At 40.3% G+C, this 25,897-nt stretch overlaps 1 protein-coding gene across 2 annotated transcripts in view; it reads left to right on the top strand.

Annotated features, from left to right (window-relative positions):
• The window catches only part of LOC141744332 (uncharacterized), a 207,535-nt gene that overhangs the window by 15,601 nt on the left and 166,037 nt on the right, over positions 1 to 25,897 (top strand). For both annotated transcript variants that reach the window (XM_074590005.1, XM_074590004.1), the window contains exon 4: positions 1,195 to 1,299. In XM_074590005.1, coding sequence (XP_074446106.1) covers positions 1,195 to 1,299 — 105 coding nt within the window. The remainder of the gene's footprint in view (positions 1 to 1,194; positions 1,300 to 25,897) is intronic.

Below are 25,897 nucleotides of genomic sequence, written 5' to 3'. Positions count from 1 at the left end.
TTTCTGATTATAGTTGTTGCAGCATTCTCGTGCCAGCCTGACTTTGACAGGCCAACCAAATTTATTGCTGTTACCCAAATTATGCAAAGAAATCTGCTGTAAGGCGCTTGTTTCTTGGACGTAGCACTCATTGCGGAGTCCGACTGGTTTGGCCTTTTTCACTGCTGCTGTTGCCATTGAAGCAATTGTGTTTCTACCCTATGGTTCTCCACCTGACGAGAACCTCTTCCTGTCAGTATTTCCTAATCGTGATTGGATGTTTTCCTAAAAGATGGAATTTCATTTAAATGATAAGGAAGAACTTTAGCCACTGTTAACAAGACATAAGTAGAAGATGACAATTTACTCACTGTTTAGTTTTGTTACTGTTTTGTTAGTAATTATATTTTCTGCATGAAAGTTAGCATCTGTTCCTATGTATTTTTTTAATCTTCATACCAACTTGAGGGCTGCATGCAGAGAGCTTGCCTTTATGATTGTCTCTTTGTATTTAAAAAACAAAAACAAGCCTGAGAGGTATTCCTGTTGGTTTTGGCTTGAATTAACATATTTAGTGTGCACCTGTTTTGTTGTAAGAAGTTAAAGATATGTTTAGAAATCTGTATTTTAATCTCTGGTGTAAAGGAATTTAATGTCTTTGAGCACCAGTGGCAATATAAAACTATTTTCTTCCTGAAATAGCAGTGCGGACTTGCTTTGAATTCTTTCAGGCACCAAAGTGGTTGAATTTTTATATTTGATACTCTCTGAGAGTTTGGCTCAAGTATGTGGAATTTAACTTACTGTAAATAAATAATGTTCTGCATTGGAGAAAGGGAAGTATTGTAATTCCCTTGGACATCTATAGTATCTTTTTAGTACACCAATGTTTCTTCGCCATTGCCGAATTATTCTCTAGCAGTTCACATCTTTTTTTCGTTCTGGATTCAGGTAGTGCTTTCAGTCTTGAGAAACTGTCTTCTGCCTCTGAAGCACCTTTAGGTTAAACTGCACGGTCATGTTTTTATTAAAATTCAATTTCTTCATATCAACATGGTAGTTATACCCATGATAACAAGTTCTGTTGCAGTCTAACCTTTCCGCTTAAATAAAAAGCTAGATTTCTTATTTGGAAAAGAAGAGGCAATTCTGGAGGATCCTTGGCACAAAACCAACAAAAACCCAACCCTGTTTCATTCTGTTTGTGTGTACCAGTGCTGTGTACCGTTGGCACTTGCTTCAACGGAGGGAAATGTTCTGAAGCAGGATCCCAGATGTGCCAGTGTCCTGCAGGATTTCAGGGGTCTCGCTGCCAGTATGGTGAGTCCAATGTAAATTGTCTCAAATGTTTCTGGTGTTTGGGTAAAATATTTCTTAAAACACGAGTATTTTCTTAATGTTGGGTTTAAATTAAAGTTGTCTCTGCGACACTCCAGCTGGTTATTTGGTTATTCTCATTTTGCAGAATTTTCCTTTTTTGGCATTGAATTTTAACCAAGCAAGATGAAAAATTAATTTCGTTGATATCAGATGAATTTCTGTAATGGATAATACTATTGAATATCAGCAATGGTGACCAGTGGAATATCTTTCTTTTGCTTCTAAACTTGCACGTTCTCGTGGCACACTTGCTAAATTTTCTCGGCATTGCTTTTACCCTTGTGAGGGTAAATTTGGAGTGAAAACAGGTTGGGCAGTAAGTAAAAAATGCAGCACATGAACCAAATGTATTTATTCATGGGACTTCTTTTGGTGCACCTGAAAACAGGAGGGCTGGTTTTACAGATCGCTACCAAATATTTTCTAGTACTCTTGAAATAACTTATGCACCAATCTTTCATTTCAATAACTCTGTTCTAGCATATTATAGACTAAATTCTATGCGACTTAGAGTATCACCTACACTCAATGGGAATCTTTTTCTCTCATCTGCTGGTTCACAATGTGATAGACCCACAATGGGCTGTCTTGTAATTTATGTGAAATAAGACCATCGCGTACTGTGTAAAGCTCTCCAAAATTACAGAACTGCATCCATTTGGCTTCTTAAGGAGGGGGGAAAAAAGTCATTCCTTCAGAGTAGGCTGTGACTGGGACAAAAGATTTCTTTTGTATTAGACAAACGATAATTTCCTTTTCAACTGAAGCACATTGTGTTTTGTTCAAAGAAAGGCAGATTTTTGAATATTTAGGGTTTTCGCTTTTCAATTCTAATACGTTCGCCTCCTCACCTGGCTCGTTCGTCACGGAGTATAAGTGAGAAGGAACGTAACAACTGTTTACAACAGTCCCTTTAAGAGCTGAAAAGCTGAGCTGTGTACTCGATACACGGCTTGCACCGTGCTCGCTTCATCCCCTCTCTCATATTCTCACCTCTGGGCTCCGCCAAGGCTCACGTGACGGACTGGGGCTTGTGTGGGCTCACTGCACCGAGGCAACTGTGTCTGTGCGGGCAGCAGCCTCCCCCCGGGAAAGGTAATAAAGCAGCTGGAGTTGCAGCAGGCATGGTAAGTGGGAAATGCAAAAAAGTCGGCAAACGCTGCAACAGGGTTGTTTTCATTGATGCTTGGTCATAGATAACATTTTTCATTTATAAGCAAGCATTTAAATAAAATACAGAGCTCTCTACTTCTGCTGACGTGGCACCAATGTGTCCCAACATCTGCCTTCAGACAATATTAGTTCAGTTAAGCAGAGTCCAAGGGAGATGCTGTAACTGTGTTTTTCTTTCCTGCCCATAGAAACAACAAGTTTATACGTGTAACTTGGTGCGAACAGGGTGACACCAATGCAGGTTGCTTTGTTATTGACTTACAGTAGAGCTGCTGCTTCAAGGTAAGGAGGATCAGGATCTCTAAGGAGCCCTTAAAATAAGCTTTTACCAAAGGCAATATAAGTCTCAGCAAATTCTAAACCGTCTTTGCTAGTCTTTTGAGTCTCCTTCCGCTGCCTGGAAAGACCTACGGCACTAAGGCATTTCTGGCAGGCGGATTATGCGGGTGCAGCATGTGGATAGCACAGGGCAGATATTCAAACCGGAATGAGATTGTGCGGTCTCTATTTCACAGGTTGGTGACTGCAGACACTGTAAAAACAATGCGAGGTATCCTGCAGTTCTTGCTCTTTGCAGTTGGGTGGAACTTTATCTTGGTGGTTTGTCTGCTTTCTATTGATTCCTCAGGTTTGAATGGAATTTCAGTAGTCATCATTTTCAGGTTTATACAGTAGCTGCTATCGCAGCCTGGCAGGAGTGAGTTTATAAATTAAATTCTGAAGGGAAAAACCTCTTTACAGAAGGAACATTATGGACAATTCACCTGCCTAACAAAAGCAAGGTAATTTAGAGTGTAAGGCCTCTTAACCATTGCAGGCATCTCCAGTCAGATGCTTGGCAGGTTTTGTATCGTGTTTGATGCAAGCAAACCTAAAGAAAATACTCTGTGGAACTAGCCGCTGCAGCCTCTGTTTTTCTGGCTGATGTTGGAATACTGCTCTTTCAAAGTAGCTTGAATTTAATGTGGCTGCATTACTTAAAGACAATATATTGCGGTTTTAAATGATCATTAAGTTTAGTCTGTCCCCTCCTTCTTACTTACCTCTTCAGCCTTGCTGTAAAATAAACTGTTTTCCTTCCAATGCTTCACCCAAAGGAAAAGGAATCCCTCCTACCGGCATCTTCTGCTTTGAGGGTTTGGTGGAACAGGCGAGTGCCAGGGAAACCACAGTGTATGTTTTTGGAACACGTGCTACAAAATATTAGTGGAAAAGATTCTACTATATGTGAAGCTGTCAAAGGGAACTGTGCTTGGTACAGAGGCACATTTCCTTGTACCTCCAGGCTGCATCCCTCCATTGGCTCTTTGGCAGGAGTGTTCAGGTAGCCCTCTCAGGGGCTTTGCAGGGGAAGGGAGGCTCTAACTGGATGAGAGACCACAAACTAGTAGCAGAAAGCTGCCTGTTGGGCATCCCTGGTTGTAATCTTGGTTTCTTTCACTTCTGGTGTTGTGGCCTCCTGTCAGTCTCCAGACAGAGGAGGAGCCACGAGGATTTCGTAGCTGTACTTGCACTCATTAGATAAAAATTGTTGAATTTTATATCTTCCCCTCTCCAACCTTTTTGCTTATCTTCTTTCTGCTCATGTCATTCAGTGTTGACAGCTAATTCTGAAGTTTCACTTGTGCAGCAGTTCTCATGATACACCTGCTGAGCACTACAATCCACAGACAGTAGACAAGAAAATATTACAGAAATATTATTAAAATCTGAGAAGTAAATTGGAACACACATCTTGAGAATCTTCTTACTTGGCTTTTCCTGTTTGTTGAGTTTATATTTGCTGTTAAGTTAGTAAGTAGGTCAGCCTCCTGGAAATCCAGTTGCTACGTGCTTTGTCCTGGCCCGTCCTGCAGAAAGTTTGTGACAGATCATGGAGAATGACTTATGGCAGCCCAGCGCATCATAGCAGTCTGTGGCAGAGATGATTAGTCACAATTGGCACGATCGCGTCTAATGACTTTTTAAAGATATCATGTGGTGTATCAGCAGCCTGTAACGTGACATTATTTCTGATTAGATGCCAAAACGTCTAATTCCTGTACATCTGATTCCTGTAACAAACTTCATGTAATTGTGACTAGAAATGCATTACTGCATCTCTTGTATACTTCACTCCGTAGTTTTATTATTTTACCCACACAAGCAGCAATAAAAACTTAGAAGAAAGATTTATGAGTGAAATGGTCGAGCTCTTCATATAGCCATTACAAGGATTCAGTAACAGATTGAGCTGTCTCTTTCATTGTCTGCTGCAATTTGTCTTGTAATAATAGACTTGTATCAATTACAACGTAAACTTGCAAGCTCTGTTTCTTTCTATATTTTTAACTTGTTTGGAAGTTGAGATTCCCATTTCTCTTGAGCCCCGGTGAAAGAGGAAGGAAGACTTTTAACAAAAAAGAGAAACTGTAAAATCCGGGGCAAAGAATAAAATCCACTGCAGTGCTGGTTTCATTGTTATTCACTAGTTGTCCTGGTAATCTTGTTGAAGGCCTGCTACCCACCTGAGCTGGACATGGAAGTAAATTAATTTCATTTAGCTTGTTTAATTCAGCCCTGGGACTTGTACTTTACATGCACCTAGTGAAAACACTCCAAATTCTACAAACAAGGGTAACTTTGTTTACTCCTCGTGTACATAAAACTGCTCAATGCAAAATGAGGGGTTAGTTTTCACTCTTAAGCATTTTGTCATCAAACCTCAAGTTACTGCTGGCTTTAATACTTAAATAAAAGCAAAAGTGAGAACTGAGCAGGCTTTCTAATTTCATGACTGAAACAAAATCTCAGCATTACAAAGGTTTTGCAAGATTCTAACATAATTCGGAAAGACTAACTACAACCGAGCATCTCTGAGACAATGGCTGTTATCAGAAGACGTTTAAAAGTAGATGAGGGATGACCAAGGCAGGCTTGTCAGGAAAGTCGTCTTATGACGACATGATGTTGGTCATCTTGGCGTAATCATTTGAAGAAAGCTCAACACAATAATCCAGTGTTTAACAGATTAAGTGTCAATATATTTAAATGTTATGCTGTAAAGTTTGCTGTAATACAGGTGGAATTTAAAATTCTTTTACACTGCCTGATGTAGATTACTGAAGATTGCGTGCTTGGGAAGCATTTACCACATCTTGAGAGGCAGTGTGGTCTGCTGAATGCAGCGCTTGCCTGATATTTGAGATAAGAGCTTTGTTTTTTACCTGCCACTGACCTTGAGTTCAATAACTTTTAGCAAATTATACCACTATGCCTCAATTTCTTTGTATATGAAATGCTGATAATGATAGCTCATTCCTTTGTAAAGTGCTTTGAGACCTAAGTAATTAAGCTTAAGATAATAGCATTGGAATGTGTATATAAAGGCAAAATGCACACTGCATGGGTAGCTAAAATGAAATGCTTATGAGACAGATATTCATCAGTTCATTGACTAGCTGTCAATCTCTTCCTTAACTCTGGTCACACACTATTAAGATATTGAACTATCTAAAGATTCTAGTAAACAAAAACGTCAGCACCTAGTCCAGGTAGATCAGAGTTTACACTACAGCACTACTTAAAACAAAGGTGTCTTTTTTTGAAGCCATTGATTAAAGTGGCATGAAGTCTGATGGATCTTCTTGCAACTAAAAATACTCTCTCCTTCTCTGTGAAAGAGAATATTCTTCCATTTTCCTGTAGGAAATATTTCTTCCTGCAAAGAGTTATTTGATAAAACTATTGTTTAATGTCCTGCCTGCCATTCTGGTCTTTTGTAGGCATGCATATTTCCTTCTTCTTTGAGACTGAAGACCTAGACAAGCCTTACGGGGCAATACATATCCATGAAACAGAGCTACCAGTTTTCATTCTTTGTAGGTCCCTTAAAATAGAAAATGGCAAGCTTAAAAACCCCATGGACCTGTTAGCCAGAGAGATGTCTTTAGTTCTCATGGATCGTTGTTTCCCAGTGGAACTAGCTGATGTTTGAGTACTTGTGAGGGTAGATTAGTTCTTAATGTGCTCGCGCAGTGCTGCTGATGGCAAGGCCCTCACCGTTGCCAGGGATTCTGGCACTTTTTTTCGTATTTTGGCTGTGAGTCCCTTGCAGTTTTACAAAAGACAGTTTTTAACATGAGCATTCTCCATTAGCCCATAGGGAGAGTGGAAGGGGATGGAGCAAAGATAATTTGTTGAGATTACTCTAGTGCATGTCATCTCTTTAAGATTATCAGTTTGTTTTTTTTCTGCCCTAGCACAGTCATTCCTCTGCCCTACACGGCTCAGTCTCACTCGTGAAATGCTAGCGAGCCAGTCGCGGCGAGGGAAGCAGAGATGACTGATTAGGCTGCGCAGGATAGAAAGGTACCTGTCCTCTGGTAGAAAGAAACCTTGTGATCATCCTCTACCCCTAGTGGGACCTGCTCTTCTGTTCTTCCTCTGTTCCTTTTTAACTCCCAGAAAAATTGATCCATCAGTCCTGTACCTTTTTCTTTGCCTACCATACTCTTCTGTTCTCTTGATTAAGGAGCGCTGGCTGACAGCAAATATGAAGGTGTAGATGCTTTTGGTCCTTTATATGGCAGTAAAGGAGCACCAGTGTCGTGTGAGCTCTTGACAGCTTGAGAGCGTCCTGTTGGCTTCGTATGTGCTGAAGCACTTCAAAGTTGTGCAGCCGCTTGTGCCTGCATTAGGGGCTGTGGTAATGAGCGTCTTTTTAGTACTTGTCAAAGTAATAACCGCGCTGTTGTACTAGAGTATCCAAAACCCTTCTGAGTAGTGAAATTTGAAAACGTGAGTGTGTTTTAAACAATAAACACGGCTTAACAAGGTGCGTTGACGAGTTTCATCTCGTCAGAAGCTGAGTAGACTGTGGCACTTCCTTGCTGTTTGTCATGCGTGAACCACACGGGAGAGACGAGCAGCGTGAGGCAGTTTCACGTGATGGCGCTTTACTGCCTGTATTTCTGATGTGGCAGGTTGTTTGTGGCCAGCAACTAATGCTTGATGTTGTGTAAAGGAAATAGTCACTGCTGACATCTCAGCCAGTTCTAAAGCGAATTGTTTTAATTCAATGAAGTAGCAGGCAGTCTAGGTTTTAAACAACCTTAATATAAATTGGTCATATTACAAATGCAGGAGCCCTTGATTTAGAGGAAGTGATCCAAGAATCCAGTGAGTATTTCTCTCTGTTGTAATCCTTTCCAACACTGAAGACTTCACAGTTCCTTTAGAACAGTTTCAAAGGTTGTTTCAGGTGATTTATTTTTTTTTTGGTATTCAATGTTAAGAGTGTTCTACTGCCTAATGTGCACTTGAAAAATCCCCCTTATTTAACTTATTATAAATGTTTTCGGATTTAAAGTCCTACTTCAGTTGGCTGGGTAACTCTGCCCTTGCTAGAACTGCAAGATGTGTCTGTATGGCATAGCAAGTTGCATGCTTAACGCATGTAGAGTGGTCCTGTAAGCAAGAAAGCCAACGCAAAAGGGAATCTAGAAACCTGCTCAGCCTAAAATAAGGATGACCTTTTCAAATTTCCCCCCTCATTAACTAAAAATCAGTATTTTTATTTCATATGAAGATACTGCTGTTCTTACTGTGTTAGTCCTCTTAGGCTGCATCTCTTCACCTTCCTTGATATTGGCTGGAGTACACAGAGTTTGTACCAAATGCAGCCTTTGTGTTTCTCAGTGTGATCCTCAGTGTATCCTCTGTCAGCCTGGAGTTGTCAGGGCTGAACTGGTGTCCTGCTGTCACCGCTGCCTTCATTCTGATGTTTCTTGTGCAGTCTGCTTCCTGGTGACCTTGGAAGCTGCTGTCACGGCGCTGCCTTTTTCTGCTCTGGGTGGGGGCTGTGGGAAATTTGATCTACAAATCCGTTTTTGGCCCTTCCAGAAGCAATATAAAAGCTTGGCAGCACTTAAAGCTTCCTTGATGGCACAGAAGTCCGGAGAGTCTATAAGCACGGAGCCAACTAAGATAATGCTCTTCAGGTCAAAAAGTAGAGGGGAAGGTATGAATGGTGCAAGTATAATGTCCTTGCACTTCAAAACGCGTTTCAGATCTCATACCCATTCAAAAGCATGGCTTGTGTAATTCAAGATGATACTTGCGTAGTTTGGAAGAATATCAGGGCAGGAATCAACTGAAATAGTGGGGTGGGGGATGCTCAACTCTGACAAAGTCACTTGAGAGTTCACAGGAACAATAGAGCAGCACAGGCACAAAGCCAGCTCTTCCCTTGGACTGTCATAAGAGCCTGACACTTAACTTGGACATTTTTAGCAACGGGGAAGCAACACTAGATATGTACAATTTATTTAAGCCAGTACTTTAGTATGCCTTCCTGTTCCTTGTACTTGGAAATGGTTGGTGATTTTTGTTTGGCTTTTTTTTTTATTTTTTACTGCATGATTTCAATTCATGCTTTGTCAGGGGCGAATTTGGATAAAAATTGAGTGTATAAAGGATGTTATATATAAACCAAATGCTTCAGGTGATTTTATGTGGTTAATCAGAAGTATTTGCAAGAGAAAGTATGCCAGCAGACCTTCGGTGTTTGAAATTAGTATATTAATCAGAGCAGTTATTTATAGTTAGTGAACTGAATTGATTGTGGTTTTTTTCGCTGCTTAGAACCGATCGATCTCATCCTGTCTTACTTGTAGGAAAAAGGGAAAAACACTGGTGCCTTGCTATTTCAATCCATAGTTAGTTTATCAACTTTAATGAAATTTTAGGCATGGTAAAGTCTTCTGATGTAACCTTTTAGCAGATTCTGGTCTCGCGGCATAGTTGGAGATCTTCAGCACTTGAGTGATCTAATTGCCTTGAAAATCTGAGAAACAAATATGTGCTGGTTGATTTTTATTATGTTATTTTTTTATTTACACCTCCTTCCCCTCCCCCCAAGCCTTCATGTAGCATATAAATTTCAAGTTAGATTTTTAAATGCTCCAAAAGTAAAAAAGTTAAGTATTTAAAAAAAAAAAAAATCTGTTTCTGATGTTCAATGTCAACCCCTACATGCAAGTCTATCAAAACAGTAATCTGCTGTCATTGAATAATGCTGTCTGGGTTTGGTCTCAGGGCAATTTACCTTTTTCTAATCTGTCTCCTGTATTCTGCACTGCGATGGCAACTGATAGGTATCTGGCACTTAAAACAGATTGTGATTTTAATAATAAATTATAGGCATATATAGTCCCAAATTAATACAGATGTAATGTTGGACCTAAATGTAAAATGTCATGGAGCTGGAGCTGATTAGACACCCGTGAGAAAGATGAGTTGAATGTTCCTCTGTGTAGAGACTTGCAAGAGACAAATGTAGCGCACAAAACACTGCGAAAGGTCCAAGCTATCTGTAATCTCTCAAGAAAAAAGTTGCGGTTAAGATAAAATGACATTATCTGTTCTAATGATGGATAACAGTTGATTCGGAGATTAATTCCAGTTGCAAGCAAGATCCTATGAAGGATTAAAAAAACCTGAAAGTGTGGCTTCCTCCAACCTTCCCATTCTTTCTTTGCCCTTCCCCCTGCATTCACTTCCCTCTTCACACACACCTAGTCCCTGCCAGTACCATCTACCATCTACAGGAACACCTTTCCGCATCGGTAAGATATGAACCTCGACAGATAAAAAGCCCTTTAAAGTAGCCACTAAAAAGCTAGGAGGAATAAAAGCTTTGGCATTTTAAAATGGGAATGGTAAATCACTGATTGAAAAATCATGACTGACTCTCACCCAGCTGTGACAGGATATAATAATCAGCCCATTGTGCTGAAATGCTCTTGAGTGCCCGGGCTTCGCAGCCTTTAGTACAAAGCGACAGGTAGACATGTGGCAGTGGTGAAAACAGCGAACAAATATGTCAAAAGTCAATGAACCTAAGAATAACCACTTGAGAGCCAATTCACCCTTATTGTCTTTGGTACAAAAGGCTGTTTACTTTGTACTTGCTGCAAAAAGTGAAAAATAATGGAAGAAAACTTGCTTTCTAGCTGCTAGCGTTTATTTGATGTTGGTTCAGGAAATGTGGTAGCAAACCGTAGTGAAGATGAGTGTCGTGCAGAGATACATTCCCCCCCCCCCCGGCTCCCATCAAAAGGTGAGTGAGCAGACCTCGAGTCTCTAGAAACATCTGGATTCTATTTCATGAATGCTGCTGGTCTGTCTGTGGCTGTGGGCAAATTTATTTGGGTATCCAGCCTGCCTGCTTCGGTGCAGAGGTATGTAAGCTAGATCATAATCAATCAAGTCAGGTAATACAGCAGAGTTTAAATAGCCCATGGTACTGTGGCTAGACTTTTGCCAACACCCCGTTCATGTGGTTTTCGTGTAGCTCTGTATGCAACCCCTATATTAAAAAAGCATCTAGATAACCTAAATTTTTAACTAGGGGTTTAACCGATTTGGCAGAATATCCAGCAGATTTTTTTTTTTTAATCTTTATTGATGTGTTTTGGGAGGTTTGCAGAGTGAATTTTGAGATGGTCGCTATGCATCTCGTTCCACCCTCAACAGATAGCTTTCCCCTTTCTTTGACCTTCTTGCTCTTGGAGTCAGAGGTCGGGTGCTTCTGTCTCCCGTTGTTCTTTCTCGCCCATCCTCAGGAGCGATCGGGCTGTCGCGTGTTTCCAAAGAGGTACAAATTAAAAGAGAACTCTTCACAAACAAAGCACACTTGACTGTTGCTTTCTGCTTCAGTGACATTGGTCTAGCATGTTGTTGCTGATTGCTTTTCCTCCCATGAAACGTTTTTGAGGCGTTGTTCATTGCGACATTTCTCATGAAAGGGAGGAAACTGAGCCTTCTGGAGCAGCCTTAAGGATTATGACTGCGGAAGTTACATTTAGGTAGCTAATTATTTTTGCTCACCTAAACACTTTGTTGATACATGGATATGAACAGTTTTTGACTGTAAAAGAAAAAAGTGTATCTCTAGAAGTGTGCATATGCAGCTAGTCAGTCAGAACTGTATCTCCAAGTCTGATTTAAGACATAGACGATGGTCTATAAGAAACGGTCTTAGCATCAAAGGGGCAGGTCTGTGGTTCCTTTCCAGCCCCTGCCTGCAATTCTCTCAAGCTGGGTCTTGGCATTTGCTTTATTCTGGAGGCTGTTTTAAGGCTTAAGAGTAGCTCTGTTAATGTGTATCCTGTCATACCTCCTTTCTACAGGAAACTCCTTCCGTCCTGTGCCTTGTGTCTCCTTGGGTGTCCTCTCAGTGCCATTAAGGAAACAGCTATTTGTTGTTAGCCATCACCAACCTAGAACTTTGTTTTCTCAGGTATAATGACTGCAGCATAATTCTGCTATATAAATACTGTTTTACAGTCATTTAACAGCATTCTTCAGTGCTGATGTTTATTTCATCTAAAAGGGGCAAAAGAGTTAATTACATTGTCTAGAAATGGAGACAGAATCTTGCCAGCAACCACGAGGCATTATTGCTCACTTCGATATAACTGAACTCACAGTAGTGGCAGCTGGATTTAATTATAAGTTTGCAACCCTGTGGTTTCAGCAGCAGCTGCTGAAGAATGGATAATGCAAGTAGCCTTCGAAGCCACTCACATTAGAGATAAAACCTTGTCATTCACGGAGACAGCTGACTGAACAAGTATTAAAATGAACAAAGATTTCCCCAGGGAAGTTGCAGTGTGAGGTTTGTTTTTTTGCGTATTTGGCTCTTGCTCAGATATGTCAGGCACGCGGTATTTTATTTTATGCGTCCACCCCAAAATATGGGACTATTCGCAAATAAAAGTCATAGAGTATCTAATCGCCGAACATATTGAACAGCAACGTGTGTGTGTGTTTCGTATGATGTGACTTGTGTAATGCTGAGCAGTCTAGGCTAAGCATCGCTTGTGTGACTAGTATGTGGCTAAACAAGTTAGAAAGGAAATAATACTTATTGGATTTTGTTGTATTTCTTGTAGCGGCCTTAGGAAGTAAACCCAAACTGTGACACCCTGCTTGAAACATGAGGAGGGGGAGAGAGATGGGAAAAAGCTAAACATTTGCTAAAGGCACCTTAAAGTTTCACTTCATTTGTTGTTTTATTCAATGATATGTCGGTAATAGACTACCATGACTGACATGTTATGGAATAATATGTGGCTATTGAAGCGATATTTTCATTTTCTTTTTTTGGTTGAGACTTTCCATTTTTTATAAAATGGAAAATTTTAAATTCTTAAGTGAATTTGAATCTTGAAAAACTAAAGCTGGAAGCTACAACCTCCACAGGCAATTTCAAATATTTTCCAAGTCAGATTGGAACACGAGCTAAGTCTAAATGATGTGGACATTCTAAGTTTGATACAGATTATATGCTTGGTTTCACACGTGGCTGAATTGGTGCCATTCAGTATGACATGCCTTTTACACCTGAAAAACTGTTTGCTGCTGTGATTCCTTCCTCCAGGAAGGCAAAGCTGCCTCTTCTGTGTCGCTAGATCACTTGCATGCCAGTGTGTCTTCAGGAGAAGACATTATAAAGCAAATCTGTGCTATTTTGTGTACATATAGACTCCACGGTGTCATCTGTAACACAAGATTTGCCCTTGCAGCTGTCTCAAAAATTTCCTTTCCAGTGCTGGTGTATCACGGGTAAGTTGCTATCTTACTCCAGCAGTTTTAGTAGCGTTTCAGTGGTAATACGGGCATGCGACCTGGAACATTCTGTAGTGCTCTCTGAAAGTTGTGGTATAAGCTGAAAGTTTGTGTTTCTTGTGGGTAACAATCAGTCTAGAAGTTAACTGTAGAAGGGGGGGGGGGGGGGAAGTCAGAACTTTCTTTTGGACGAATGCCAATACCTTAATTGGGCGAAGCAAGTTTAACTACTCTTGCTTAAACCTCTCCTGCTCGGAAAGGCTTTCTAGCGTCTCTAAACCGATTGTAACTGTACAGTACAAACCCCAACAATTACAGTCTTGAACCACGGAGCCAGTTTTCAACTCTACTCACTTCAGGCATTCCCTGCTGTCATCTTCCAGCCTCACTGGTCACAGTTGCTTCCTAAAATGATTTCCCATGCTGTCTTAAACTTTGAGGTGAGTATTGATTTGGAATACTGGAAATCCTTTTCTCTTTCTCTACCATGAGACTTGCTGTTCTCTGAAAATAGGCCTTGTTTAAGGTATGTTGTGTTGGCCACATAAAAACTTATGAAAGTTGGTCAAATTCCAGACCCAAGTGTTTCAAAGATGAGCCTTGCACGGCATTTCTTAGGCTTTTTCTTAGGTGCCCCCACTTTTTTCCCCTCTGATAATAACAAAGCATGGAATTACACTGCTTAAAGTGCAGCTTTTATTTGCCTCGGCAGATATCTGTCATTTCTGCTTTGTCACCTCTCCCGAGGAAGAGGTGGCTACAGATGAGATGGTCTCTGGAAGCGCCAGCCCTGTGATTCTTTGAAATTCTTTCACTTCTATTGCATGTTGTGATCATTCTTCCTGCTGCTCTTCCTTGTTCGTTTTTCTCTGGTCCTCGCTACTTTCCAAGCCTGAAGTTGGGACTTGAAATAACTGGATCTAAACTTTAAAATTGTTTTCTGCTTCTTCAGGTAGTTTCTAATAACCTCTTCTAAGTACAACCACAGTTGAAAAGGACAAATTTATTTTGTGGGCACCTGGAATAAAAGTGGCTACTCTTGTTTTTAAGATGTTTGAGAGATTCTGATGGTGTGCATCACTTGTAAGGTATTGAAGTGAGGGAAACGGTGTCTCTGCTATCCTCTTTTAAAGAAAACTTATTTCTAACTGTTTCTTTTTTTGTGAAATCTAATTGCTTTTGGTTCACCAAGAATTCATGGGCAATTGCTTTTCTCACTATTACCCTTACTGCAAGTACAGCTTTTGTGTTCAGGTTGCTGACCTGAATCTGTTTCCTCTCACCGTAATCTCATACTGTTTTGGAGCTCATAAAAGCTGACAGGAGTTAGGGGAGGGAGCGCTGATCTGTTAGACGGTAAATGTCTTACATTGTTTACTTCACATGTGAATAGTAGAAATCCTGTTCACATATAATATAAAGACTAACCGAGGTGGAGGGAAATAACCCATTCCAGGGGAGATTTTTTGGGCTAGTCTTTTGCCTGTCCATCCACCTCTTCTTCCCTGTACTCCTGCCCCAACCTGAAATGTACCTGCAGGTACAAGTGTGACTTTTTTCTTTTTCTTCCCACTCCCCCCAGCATCTCTTACTATGGCCGCTTAGATCCCAGTGTTGCGTTTATGCTGTAAATAATATAGAAATTGTAAATGTAGCTTATCGGATGGGGGGGAAAAAAGTCAAACTCAATATGATGTTAAGTCTCCTGAATATTTTTCTCATTTTGGAGCTTTGTACCTTATGGAACAGAGTCTTGAAAGTGTGTGTAATGCTTGCTTAACTGTATAACTTTGCTTGTTGTGGTACTGGTGTAAATAAGGACTGTTTATCTAAGTGATGTTTTCCAAGCAGGGGACTGCACTGTATCCCTTCTGCATCTTTGAACAGTCAAAGACGTTGAGAGTTCAATTAAATCCTCTCTTCCCTGATTTCTCTGCTTTGTGGTTAAAGGCTTTCATCGACGTGAAGGTGGTACTATCTGAACGTATTTGGGAACTGAATTTGGAATTCTTTTTGACCTTATCATAGTAAAGCAACAATCCCCGCTTGTAATAATCTTCCCTTAGTTTTATATGGTGCGTGAAGCAACAGGAAGGAGAATGTGCTAACAGAGTGGATAAAATAGATGTTTATCAGAGGGCAAATGTAATAACTGTGAAATAAGTAAATATATTAATAATGCTTGCTAAATTCTTTGCATGAACGGCAAACTGATCTGTGGCACGACTGTACAATTATCCATTGATTGCAGTGGAGTTGCACTTCACAGCCTAGAGAATTTAGCCACAACTTGTTTCAGGTTCCACCTCTGTTCCAGCCAAGTAAATTTGAGACAGAAGAAAACTGCACAACACTTGGGGGGAAAAATGGAAAAAGAGAAACTGTAGGTGTAGCTCCAAGTGTTGCTCTCATCATCATCTTTGTATTTCAGATAGCTTTGTGTGACGATCCATTTATCATGGCAGTTGTTCATTATCCTGCCAGCCACTTGGCATTATCATTTATTCTGACAAGCGCATAATAAAGCTGAGAGTTTTAGAGCTGATGTACTACTGTATATGTGAATAAATACTTTAGGATTTGGGGTCTGTGCAACTAATTCAGTTTCACTGAAAACACTTTCTTTTGATTTCATGTAATGCTGTAAGAAAATGAGATGGCAAATAAAACAATTCAACAACCGAAATGCCATCAATCCTATCATGGAACGTGGACAGCTTTTTGGAGGTGAAGAATAAAGCTAACCAGCAATTTAGAAAAGTGTGTAAAGGGTAACATAACTCACTAAAATTTCAGAGAAAACTTTAATTATGCATCCAGAACAGTTCAAACTGAGATTTGGTCAGTCCTTGACTCTCCTCCCATTTTCCTCAAAATTCCTGTGTATTCTTAAATAAGCGTTTTTAACATAAGCATGGTGCCTTTACTAAAAAAAAAAAAAAAACAACCAAAAAAAATGCAAAAAGTAATATCTGATTTATGGTATGCTATATGTATGCTTTTGTTGTAAAAGCCTAGCTGGGCAGTTAGTGAACTCCAGCACTTTGCAGAGTTCAGTTACAGTGTTCCAGGAATGATTCTTTCCATGTGCTTCAGTCTTAAAGTAAATAAGGAAGACTGTCTAAAGAAAAAAGCTTGAACTACTCCAAAATATCCAGTCCCTCATATTTGTGAAGGTTCAGAAGTACTTAAATGTTTAGAAAAGTGAGATGCCCAGGTCGTAGTGGGGGAGAGCTCACAGGAGAGGAACTGTGGGGTTAGATGTGCTCTGCCATGGTCTCAGTTAACCAGAAGTTCTCAAAACAGGGCCCCTCTGTCAGTGCAAGTTTTCCTTATTAATTGATGGATTGTTCTCATGTGCTCTTCATGAATGTTCATTTATTTCAAAAATGCAAATTCAGTGTCAGTCTCTTTCTTTTATTTTTAACAGACATATCAAAGTATCAAATGGAAAGCGTGTATAGGATCAGCACATTCAAATTTCTAAACAGATGAAAATACACTGTCAGGGTAGCATTGTGCTCTGGGATTCACAAATTGGACGTGCTTGAAGGATGGTTCATCATGGTGAAGGTTATAGTGCAGTTACCTTGCACAAACACTTCTGGCTGACCTGCAATGCGGTTCATTCTGTCTCTACAGTTCATTGGATATAATGCCTTGAGTTTTGTTTGCCCTTTATCCTGGCACGGGTACTTAGTAGCTATCACCTGATTTATTTTATTGGGCTTGTTCCTTTCCCGTGTCAAATTTCCTGACTTGGTAGTTTTAAACAGATCGTATTTTTTCGCTCTGTTGGGAAGCCCATATTTCTGTCACTATTTCAAAGGTTTTCTGTGTGGTTGTTATTTAACCTTATTCAGCACAATGGTGAAACCTGTTAGTTTTTTAACTAGAAATGGTGAAGAACTCTTGTCTACATAGCATACTATCATGATAAACGTGCCAGTCTTCATAATGACTGCAATCCACTGTGGGCTGAATTAGTTGATGACTTGCACAGCTTTGAGGACAAAAGATGGGTTATTACACATCAGTGTGGCTTGTGTCTTACATTGTACACCTTCCTGGGGAAAAGAAAATAAATATAGCCTCATTGTATGAGAGCAGAGTGACTGGAGGTTGCTCCAACACTGTTGTGTTGGCATCCTGGTTGAGGGACAGAGCGGTCCTCCTTTCTCAAGCGCTGTCTAGAAAGAATCTAGCACCTTTCTGAAGTCCTTTTGCTGCCAATGCAATTCAAGATTGTCTTTCATTCACTGCAATGTCTTTCTTTGCATTCTTTCTGTGTTTAATCTTGCAAGACGTTAGCACAAGCTATGAGGCTCAGTGGTATCTGGCTTTATTTGATAGTCCTTAGGATATGGGCCAGAGCGTGTCGCAATCTCCTATGGAACATATGTCTTCTGCATTGCGTTTTATTGCACTGGAGTATGATTAAAGTTGATACAGAAATTCTGGAGAGCATGTGTGAAGCACCTAGTCTTCTTCCCAAGCCAGGAAGGACTTGTTGGTGTACCAGCAACTCAAACTGCAAAGGCAAATGCTAAATGGCATAGTGTCTTCTGGCCTGTTCCTTCCCAAGTCTTTCCTTCCACTCTAAAAGATTGTCTTATTCTTGTATTCCTGTCAGTTGGCTCTTTGGGATTAATACATAAGTGCTTCCTCAGAGGAGCTGAGAACTGTCTAGGCCTTACTGTAGGTAATCAGGAATCAACAGCCCTTGGTAAGGAAGCAATGGCTTTTGAGTGTACCCACCAACAGTACTGCAGAAGAGATTTTTCTTTACGAGCCCTTGCCCCACCTTTGCTTTTGCACAGCCTGGCAGATGCTATTTGAATTGTATTTGGCCTCTCATGCCCTCTCTGTGAAGGTTTTGTGTGGCAGGTATTTAGCCATGTTTAAACTCTACATCAGGTTTATTTTCTTTTTCTGGAGAAAACGAGCACTTAACCTTTCAACGAATTATATGTAAGAAAATTGGATCAAAACCAGGATGTTTTTTTCTGATTGTTGCAATCTGCAGCCAGCTCTTTAGATTGCAAAAATAGGGCTCGGTGATCAAAAGTACCATATGCACAAATTGACACGAAGGGAAGTTCTGACTCAGTTGCACATCAGGCCTGTGGCAAATGGTGGCAGTGAAGACGCAGTCCCAATGCCGTGTGGGAAGGATAAGTTGACAGCACTTTTCTGCAAGAGAACACACTTTGTGCTGAGAATCCACAGCTAAAGGGTAAGGAGGATCACTAGGATGGTGGTGTGTTTTTGGTTTAGCTCCTATGTTTTCCACAGGATGGTGGTGGATCATCTTAATAGTATTGTGATTAATTCTTGTAGCTCCTCTGAAAATTAGGTACTAAGTGTGGAGTGAATGCTTTGGTGTTCATCTAGAGACCCCACAGGCAATTCATGGAAAGTCTGTGTCTGTGGAAAAGAGCGTCTTCATGTGTCTAGATAGATGCAGAGCCTGTAGTACCTAACAGGACAAAGACTTTCCTAAAAAATTACTACTGTTTCCAATTTCTCCTACCTCTGCAGGTGTGGGTTGTTACAGAGAGGCTCATGGTTGTGTGTAACTGAACTGGTAACAGTCTCTCTTGGATTAGCTGCTAGGGGTGAGTCTATGGTGCTTCTGCAAGTTTAAGGGCTTTTTACTATTTTTTCCTGGCTCAGTTCTTTCAGATTTAAAGGTTTTAACGGCTGGGACTAGTGTGTGGTATTTGCATTTCTTCATTAGGAGAAGTTGTTTTTTGTTTGTTTGTTTTTTTTTTTTTAAATCAAAAGCAAATTGGAAACTAGTGATGAAAATCAAATGTCCCCCCCCAATAAACCCACTGATGGAAATCAGCCAGAAATGTTCTGTACCCGTAAATGTGGAGAAGGTAGATTAGTATTTCTTCCTTTTTCTGTCTTGTTACTGTCTGATGTTGCTAGATGAGCACAATAAGCCTTTTTGTTCGTTCTAGTCAGGCATGTCTTTCTCTCTCTTCATTCAGTATTCTGAATCTGCCTAATCCTCCCTTCTTCACTTTTTATAATACTGCTTTTAAAAGTCAAAAGACAAGCTGGTCTTCCTCAAAATTTCTTATGATGGTTTCACCTGAACAGTCTAATCTTGTTTTGGATAAATATGAAGGTTTTGACATGCAAAAGATGCTGTATTTTTCAGATTACTCTCTTTTCTCAAATGATGTAGTTGCACTTCTGGCCGCCACCTGGGGAGATAACAGCAATGCCCTGGTCAGCAGATGCTCCAGAGTGGCTCAGACACCTGTCCTACCTCTTAACGACCACTAGAAATAGCACCAAATAAAATGTATGTTCATTTTACAAGTATGGACTGAAAAGATTTTTCTTGGAGGTTGAAAAGGAACAGATTGAGCAATTGCATAGAGCTCTAGCTGAGCTCTCCATGCTGTTCGAGGATAGTGGCTGCTCAAGCCAGAGACTCCCAACTGTCCTGTCTGGGCATCAGGGCACCCTCTCCACCTCCTGATGACCCTAGTTGTCCTCCTTGGCTCTCCAGTGAAGGTGGTGTAGGCTGTTCTGTAGGGCTTTTGCAACGTTTTATGAAGAGGTAGCATAAAGGTCCCGGCATCTGGGCTTACCGGCAGGAACCAATATTACTGAAAAATAGATGACTGATGCTACAAACTGCACTTCTGAGCACGGAGGGGCTGAAATGGTTCCCTAAGACATATGAGTTTTTCATTGCTCTGTCCTTGGCTTGTTTGGCTTATTAGATGTCTGTGAGCAAGCAGCCCCCAGATTTTTCCTTATCTTACCCATCCATGAGTTAAATGTTATAAACATCTGGTGTTGTTTTTTTTGTTGTTTGTTGTTTGTTTTTTTTTTAATAATTGCAAAGCTTTTCTGAATCTCATGCATTTTCCTTTTATTAAGAATTTTATCTGTATGGAGAAACACTCATTAAAAGCTTATTGTGTTCACAGTGAAGGAAGTAGGATTCTGTGGTTTAAAAAAAAACCCCACTGCTTTCAAAATTCTCTTTAAAGTATCGCAACAACTACATTAAAACTGAGGAGGTCTATTGATTTAATGCACACAACAATATGGTATTGTGCTATGGTTACATTTCTCTTTTAGTAGAAATGTATTATTGATTGTTTTCATTTTGACCAGATGGTAACGACTAGCAAACTAAGTCTACACAAGTTGCCAATAACAAAAAAAACCACAAAAAAAACCAAAAAAAAAAAATTCAAAAACTTTCTTGCCATTTTGTTTAACTGTAGCCTACTTGTAATGATCTCGTTCTTTCTCACACTTAAGTAAAACATTGTCTTCATCTTACTGAGAATAGATTTAAGCTTAAAGTGCAAGTTTATATAAATGGCAGTACGCTGTAACTTGCTGTTACAATTCATAGGTAGGAAAAAATTGAATGCTACAAATACTTGAAGAGACTTTGGCTGAAATTACCCTGACTTATACTCTTTTCAGCCCTGGTGACTTCTAGGGAGGGATGGGAGGCAGCAGAGAACTTGATGCACGGTTAACCTCAATAAAATAGAGGATCTTGAGAGAGATATATCTATATAAAAAAATAGAGATACTTGCAGCTCCTACTCAAGTCTCTGGGAACGCTTCATGAGAAACAGTGTGAGTTCAGGTTAAGATGTGTGAACCTGAAACAAACTGTCCCAGCGGAATTTGGGAGAGCAGGAGTCAGGTGGTAAAATCCTGTGTCGTATATGATGGATCTGTCTGGCAGGGTCCCTCCTGACTGCGTGCGCCCTAAGCATGTTTTGAAGCCGCGATATAATTTTGGCAAGTGATGCGCTGTCACTGTGGAGTAAATGAGAAATGATCACCTTCTCGTGGAAGTGATGCTAGACTTCCCAGACAACTCCTGTTCTCATTTGTTTTGCCTTTGGGGAGAAGGCATGAGTGAACCTTTCTGTCCGGCGACTCCAAGCTGGTGCCCAGTCAGCCTGGCAGAATAAAAGTATATGCTAGTTCAGGTGGAGAGGATGAAGAATAGTCAGATAGAAGGCAAAAGAGGAGTTTTGATGAGGTGGATAGCAGCGTTAAGTGATGTGAAATGGCAGTTCTGCAGTTACGTGGATCGGGGAATATGTAGGCAGAGGGAATAGTCCTGGGGCCAGAGAAGAAAACTAGGAATAGGAGGCAGGAGAGTGGATGATTGTTTCATTTTTATTCTTATTATTTATAACATTAATTTTTTATAGATTTTTTTTTTTCTTGACTGAAGCCAGAAAGTTAGTGGTTTCTGATACAAACTGGTTCTGGTCTTGGCAGTGAAATGCAGCTACAGTCATCTATCTAGGGTTTTGGCCGAACGGCTTGCTTAACTCTGCCCATCTGTCATCAGCATCCTTTATTCTGTGGCAGAGTGAAACCGGGAGTTTGACTTCAGAGATGCTTGTTATGCCTGGCATGTCACTGCTCATGACAGATCTGATGTACTCATGTAGCAATTAATGGTGGTGCAGATTTTCTTTTGGCACCATCATGTTTCATGAGTTTTCATCATCCTGTACTTAGTTTGAAGTGAACAAAATACTGAATATTAGAGACAGCGGGGGCTGAGATTGCAGATGCCTTTGCAAATAGCACGAGAGAAAATGTGCCATAGTGTAGGGCTGGCCAGGCAACAATATTTCTGTCCTGTGATTGTTTTCAAGATCAGAGGGTTGTTTTGTTTTGATCTCGCTCTAATTCAGAGCAGAGCACCAAAATTCAAGTGTTTATGGACCCGAAGATCTCCATTTTTCTGCTTCAGGCAGAGTACGCGTATAACTTCAGAAGACACCTGCTCTGGTAGGTGCTGAATAAACCTGAAACGATCTTTGCGACTTCCATTATACTCATCAATAAAACGAAGAGCCGTTCAGTCGCACAGCAGGATGTGTCCCTGGCTCTGCACGAGCCCTGCAGCTTGGCTGTTTCAGGGCCCTCCCTGGCCAGCATGGCTTCTAAGACGCAGGAGACATCTGTCTCCCAAGAACGTCCCAGTTCTGTGACTGAAGGAAAATCCTGTGGTTTCTGGGTCTATAACCCCTCCAGATGGGTTCTTATGGGTTATTGCAGACCTGGGATCCCCAGCAGCCATCTGCATGAGCTGCTGAGCAGCTATGCTCTTCACTAGCATATGCCGCCTCCGTGTTTCATCAGAATTTGATTTCAACTCATGTGTTTTCTGTAAGAGAATGATTTCAGTGGATGATCTAAAAACAAACTTGTTTTTCTTGGAAAATTCTCTATAACCTTTATTGTGTATATAAATCTGCTGATGTTTCTGGAAGGTCTGATTGGCGTGATCCACTGTGGTGGGCCTCTTAGCCAACAGAATGGACTTAGTACAGCATTAAAATCTCTTCTGCTGAGAATATAACTGCTTTTTTCTTTCAGTGTAAGACCAGTAAAATAAAACACCAAGTAAACCACTTCGTCTATGAATGAAATACTTAGCCTAAAATACAAAATGTTTTTAGGCAAGATAGAGTATTCAGCATCTATTCATGTAAAAGAGGGCAGTAAAACAAAGATAGCTCTTTCTCTTCACTGAATAAAAAAAAATCCACAATGCTGATCTCACTTAAGTCTATATAAATAATTACTCTGAATTAATTTTGGGGTTTTGTTTATTCTGCAATGCCATTGTCAGACAGCTGTTTATATGCAATTGTAGCTTTATAGCCTAATTCTGCTGCTGCTGATGTGACTGTCAAACTTAGCTTCCTTCAGTGGAAGGAGAACCGGACCCTCAGCTTACATCTGAAGAGTGAGAAGACATACACAAGGCTTTACTTTATAAGAATAAATTGTTACGGAAACCCTTCCTGTCTAGGTTTTCAGTGACTGGAACGTGTTTTCCGTATTCAAACTGTAATGAGTTACAAGCTGAAACTTGCATTACCTTTGCTGGTTTTACTGAGCATTACAGCATATTTCCAAACTGTTTTATAGGCATAATATTTCAGGATTTTGCTTACTGTAGTCTTTAAACTAAAAAATGGCCTTCTAGAGTTGAGCTGTCCCAAGTCCAGTTTGGCAGCTGTTCCACTGTAGACTTGTACGCTTCTCATTTTAAATCTTGTTGATAGAGTGATTCCATATTCCGTTACAGTTTTCTTATATAAATAACTTTAAATCTCAAAGGGACTGAAACAACAGTTGTGGCAGCCAATTCTGGACTGTGATTTTTCTGATCTTTTTATGCCTTTGCTGGCAGTGAATGTGTGTATCGGTCCTGACTCAGCTACTACACTCTTTTGGCTGCCTCTTTTATTTCTTTTTTTTTTTTTCTTTCCCATTATTAACAATATCAAAGGATAACTTAGTCACTTCAGCCTATGTCTGAATACCCTATTTTCTGGTCATTTTTGTTCTTTCAGCCTGGAAGGCCTGGATCATCTAGGCTTTGGAAAAGACTTAAAGTAGATCTTTAATATAGGAAAAGATTCCTTAAAGCTTGGACTTTCTTATTTTATTCTCTTTGACAGTATTATGTGTGACAACTGAAATACCCAATAATAGTTTCAAACCATCATTATTTAGAGAGCTTTTCCCAAAGACTACTTAATTCCTTCTCTGTTTCCCTGATATTGATAGGGATGGAAAGGACAGATGTTAGATGTGTTCTAGTCACTTTACCATTTGCATTGTAACCAAAAGCGTCTACTAAAAATCACTTTCTGCCATACAATAATTTAATATGCCAAAACGAGCAAATATCTTTAAATGCCTGTACCTCTTCACTAGCAATGCTACATGCCAGTATTCTTGTGGTGGACATACTCTGTGGAAGAGTTTTTTTTTTTTAATGCCTTCTTTTGGGGTGTGGGGAAGTGGGTCTCAAGATATACTTGAGCAAAAACCTTGTCTGAGAGTGTGCGTATATATCTGCGGGAAGGTGGTGATGCACGTCATTGAACCGAGTGATTGATTGGTGGCTATGTGGCTTTCAAAATGTCTTAGAGAATCTTCCTCTTTTTAAATAAGTCTTTCTGGTTTCAACAAAGGAAGACAGAATGAGCTGCTTTTAGATGCTGTGAGAAATTCCTAACAGCTTCTTGGTTTTATTTTTTTTTTCCCCCCAACCACCTGTGTTACAAGGTGGTAATTCTGTAAGTTTTATTCCAATTTTTAGGATTGCCTAAGATACTTAGTAAATTCAATATTGTTTGTTCATGAATCTGTCAGGGATAGAAATTGTCTCTGAGTGAATATGTAATTTTGGGGCTGTGTGAGTGTGTGTGTGCATGTGTGTGTACACATACATATACAAAGGGTAAGAAAGAAGGTTAACTTGTAAGTCTGTAGAGTTTTTTAGTGAAGGATCTTAAAGTGAAGTAAACAGCGTTTCTCTGCTTTGCTTGGGGAGCTGTGTTTACATACATACAAATAAACTCCACGTCTAAGTTTGCGATTACTAAATAGTCCCTGTGCATCCTGTATACATACAAATAAATTCTTTAAAGCTAACCTCTTCCCCGCTAACCTTCTGACAAATGCTTACAAAAGAGAAGAACCTTTCAAAGGCAATCTTTCTTCAGAGGGTCTGTTTCTCTGCTGAGAGTCCTCTAGGGCTAATGCTTCAGCACCAGCCTGGATATTGAGATCTAGGCACCATTAGCTGGAGTGTCCCAATTACTTTAATTGACACAGACATATCTGAAGAGAGAGGCTGTTTCCAAGGTTACCAGGATTTGAATTACAGCATCACTTTTAAAAAAGAAAAAAGCCACCCCTCTGTCTAAACTCCAGTCCTATTAGAAGTCAAAGAAATTGTAGTAAGATTGGAGTAGCCTCTTCCCGGCCCTAGTAAATACGGTCCTAAGCAAAATTATGCAATGTCTTATCTATTGCTGTGGCCACTTTGATTTGCTTTTGATTTATTTGCAAAGTACCGGTGTTATGACTAAATGCTCTTAAAGGGTTGGTTTCTGGATCCTGCCTGCAGCCGCTGGGGAATATTGTGAAACACTTTCTTCAGTGTCAGATCCATCTGCATGTCTGGCACTGAAAGAAAACATATTTTCTCTCATCACCCATTTTCTGGAGAAATGTGTGTTATAGTCAATAGAAATGAGAGTTCAGCCTTCAGCTCTGTTCTATATTAATGTTTAAATGTTCATTTAATTATAAGTTGGCATAATTCTAGAAATATTGTGTCCTCCAAACACTTTATAATAATTTTCCAAAATAGGTTTTGTGCTGTGATGCAACTCCTAGTTCCATTGCTGCATTCCAACATCTGTTTCACTTTAGTGGGAATTTCAAACACTTATCTTCAATGCGGCACATGAAGTTTTTAGAATACAACTTTATTCAGTTTTCCAGAGACTAGTACTGGTAGTGGCAGCAGAAGGGGTGCAGGTTTTGAAGCTGTCCTGGATTACAAGAGGAGGTACAAGAAAGGTTAATGCTTCAGACTGTCCTGTCTCAATTGTCCTTCTGCTCCACTGCTGCCAATTTTATTGTACGCACTGCACCACGGTACAAAGAAAGGAGTTTGTGACATCCTGGCCTGTATCAGGAGTAGTGTGGCCAGCAGGACTAGGGCAGTGATCGTCCCCCTGTACTCGGCGCTGGTGAGGCTCCACCTCGAGCACTGTGTTCAGTTTTGGGCCCCTCACTACAAGAAAGACATGGAGGTGCTGGAGCGGGTCCATGGAAGGGCAACGGAGCTGGTGAGGGGTCTGGAGCACAAGTCCTGCGAGGAGCGGCTGAGGGAGCTGGGGGTGTTCAGCCTGGAGAA

The sequence above is a fragment of the Larus michahellis genome, chromosome 6, assembly GCF_964199755.1.
Source record: "Larus michahellis chromosome 6, bLarMic1.1, whole genome shotgun sequence".
Lineage (NCBI taxonomy): Eukaryota > Metazoa > Chordata > Aves > Charadriiformes > Laridae > Larus > Larus michahellis.
Note: the sequence above shows the minus strand (reverse complement) of the source record. Positions and strands in the feature narration are given on the sequence as shown.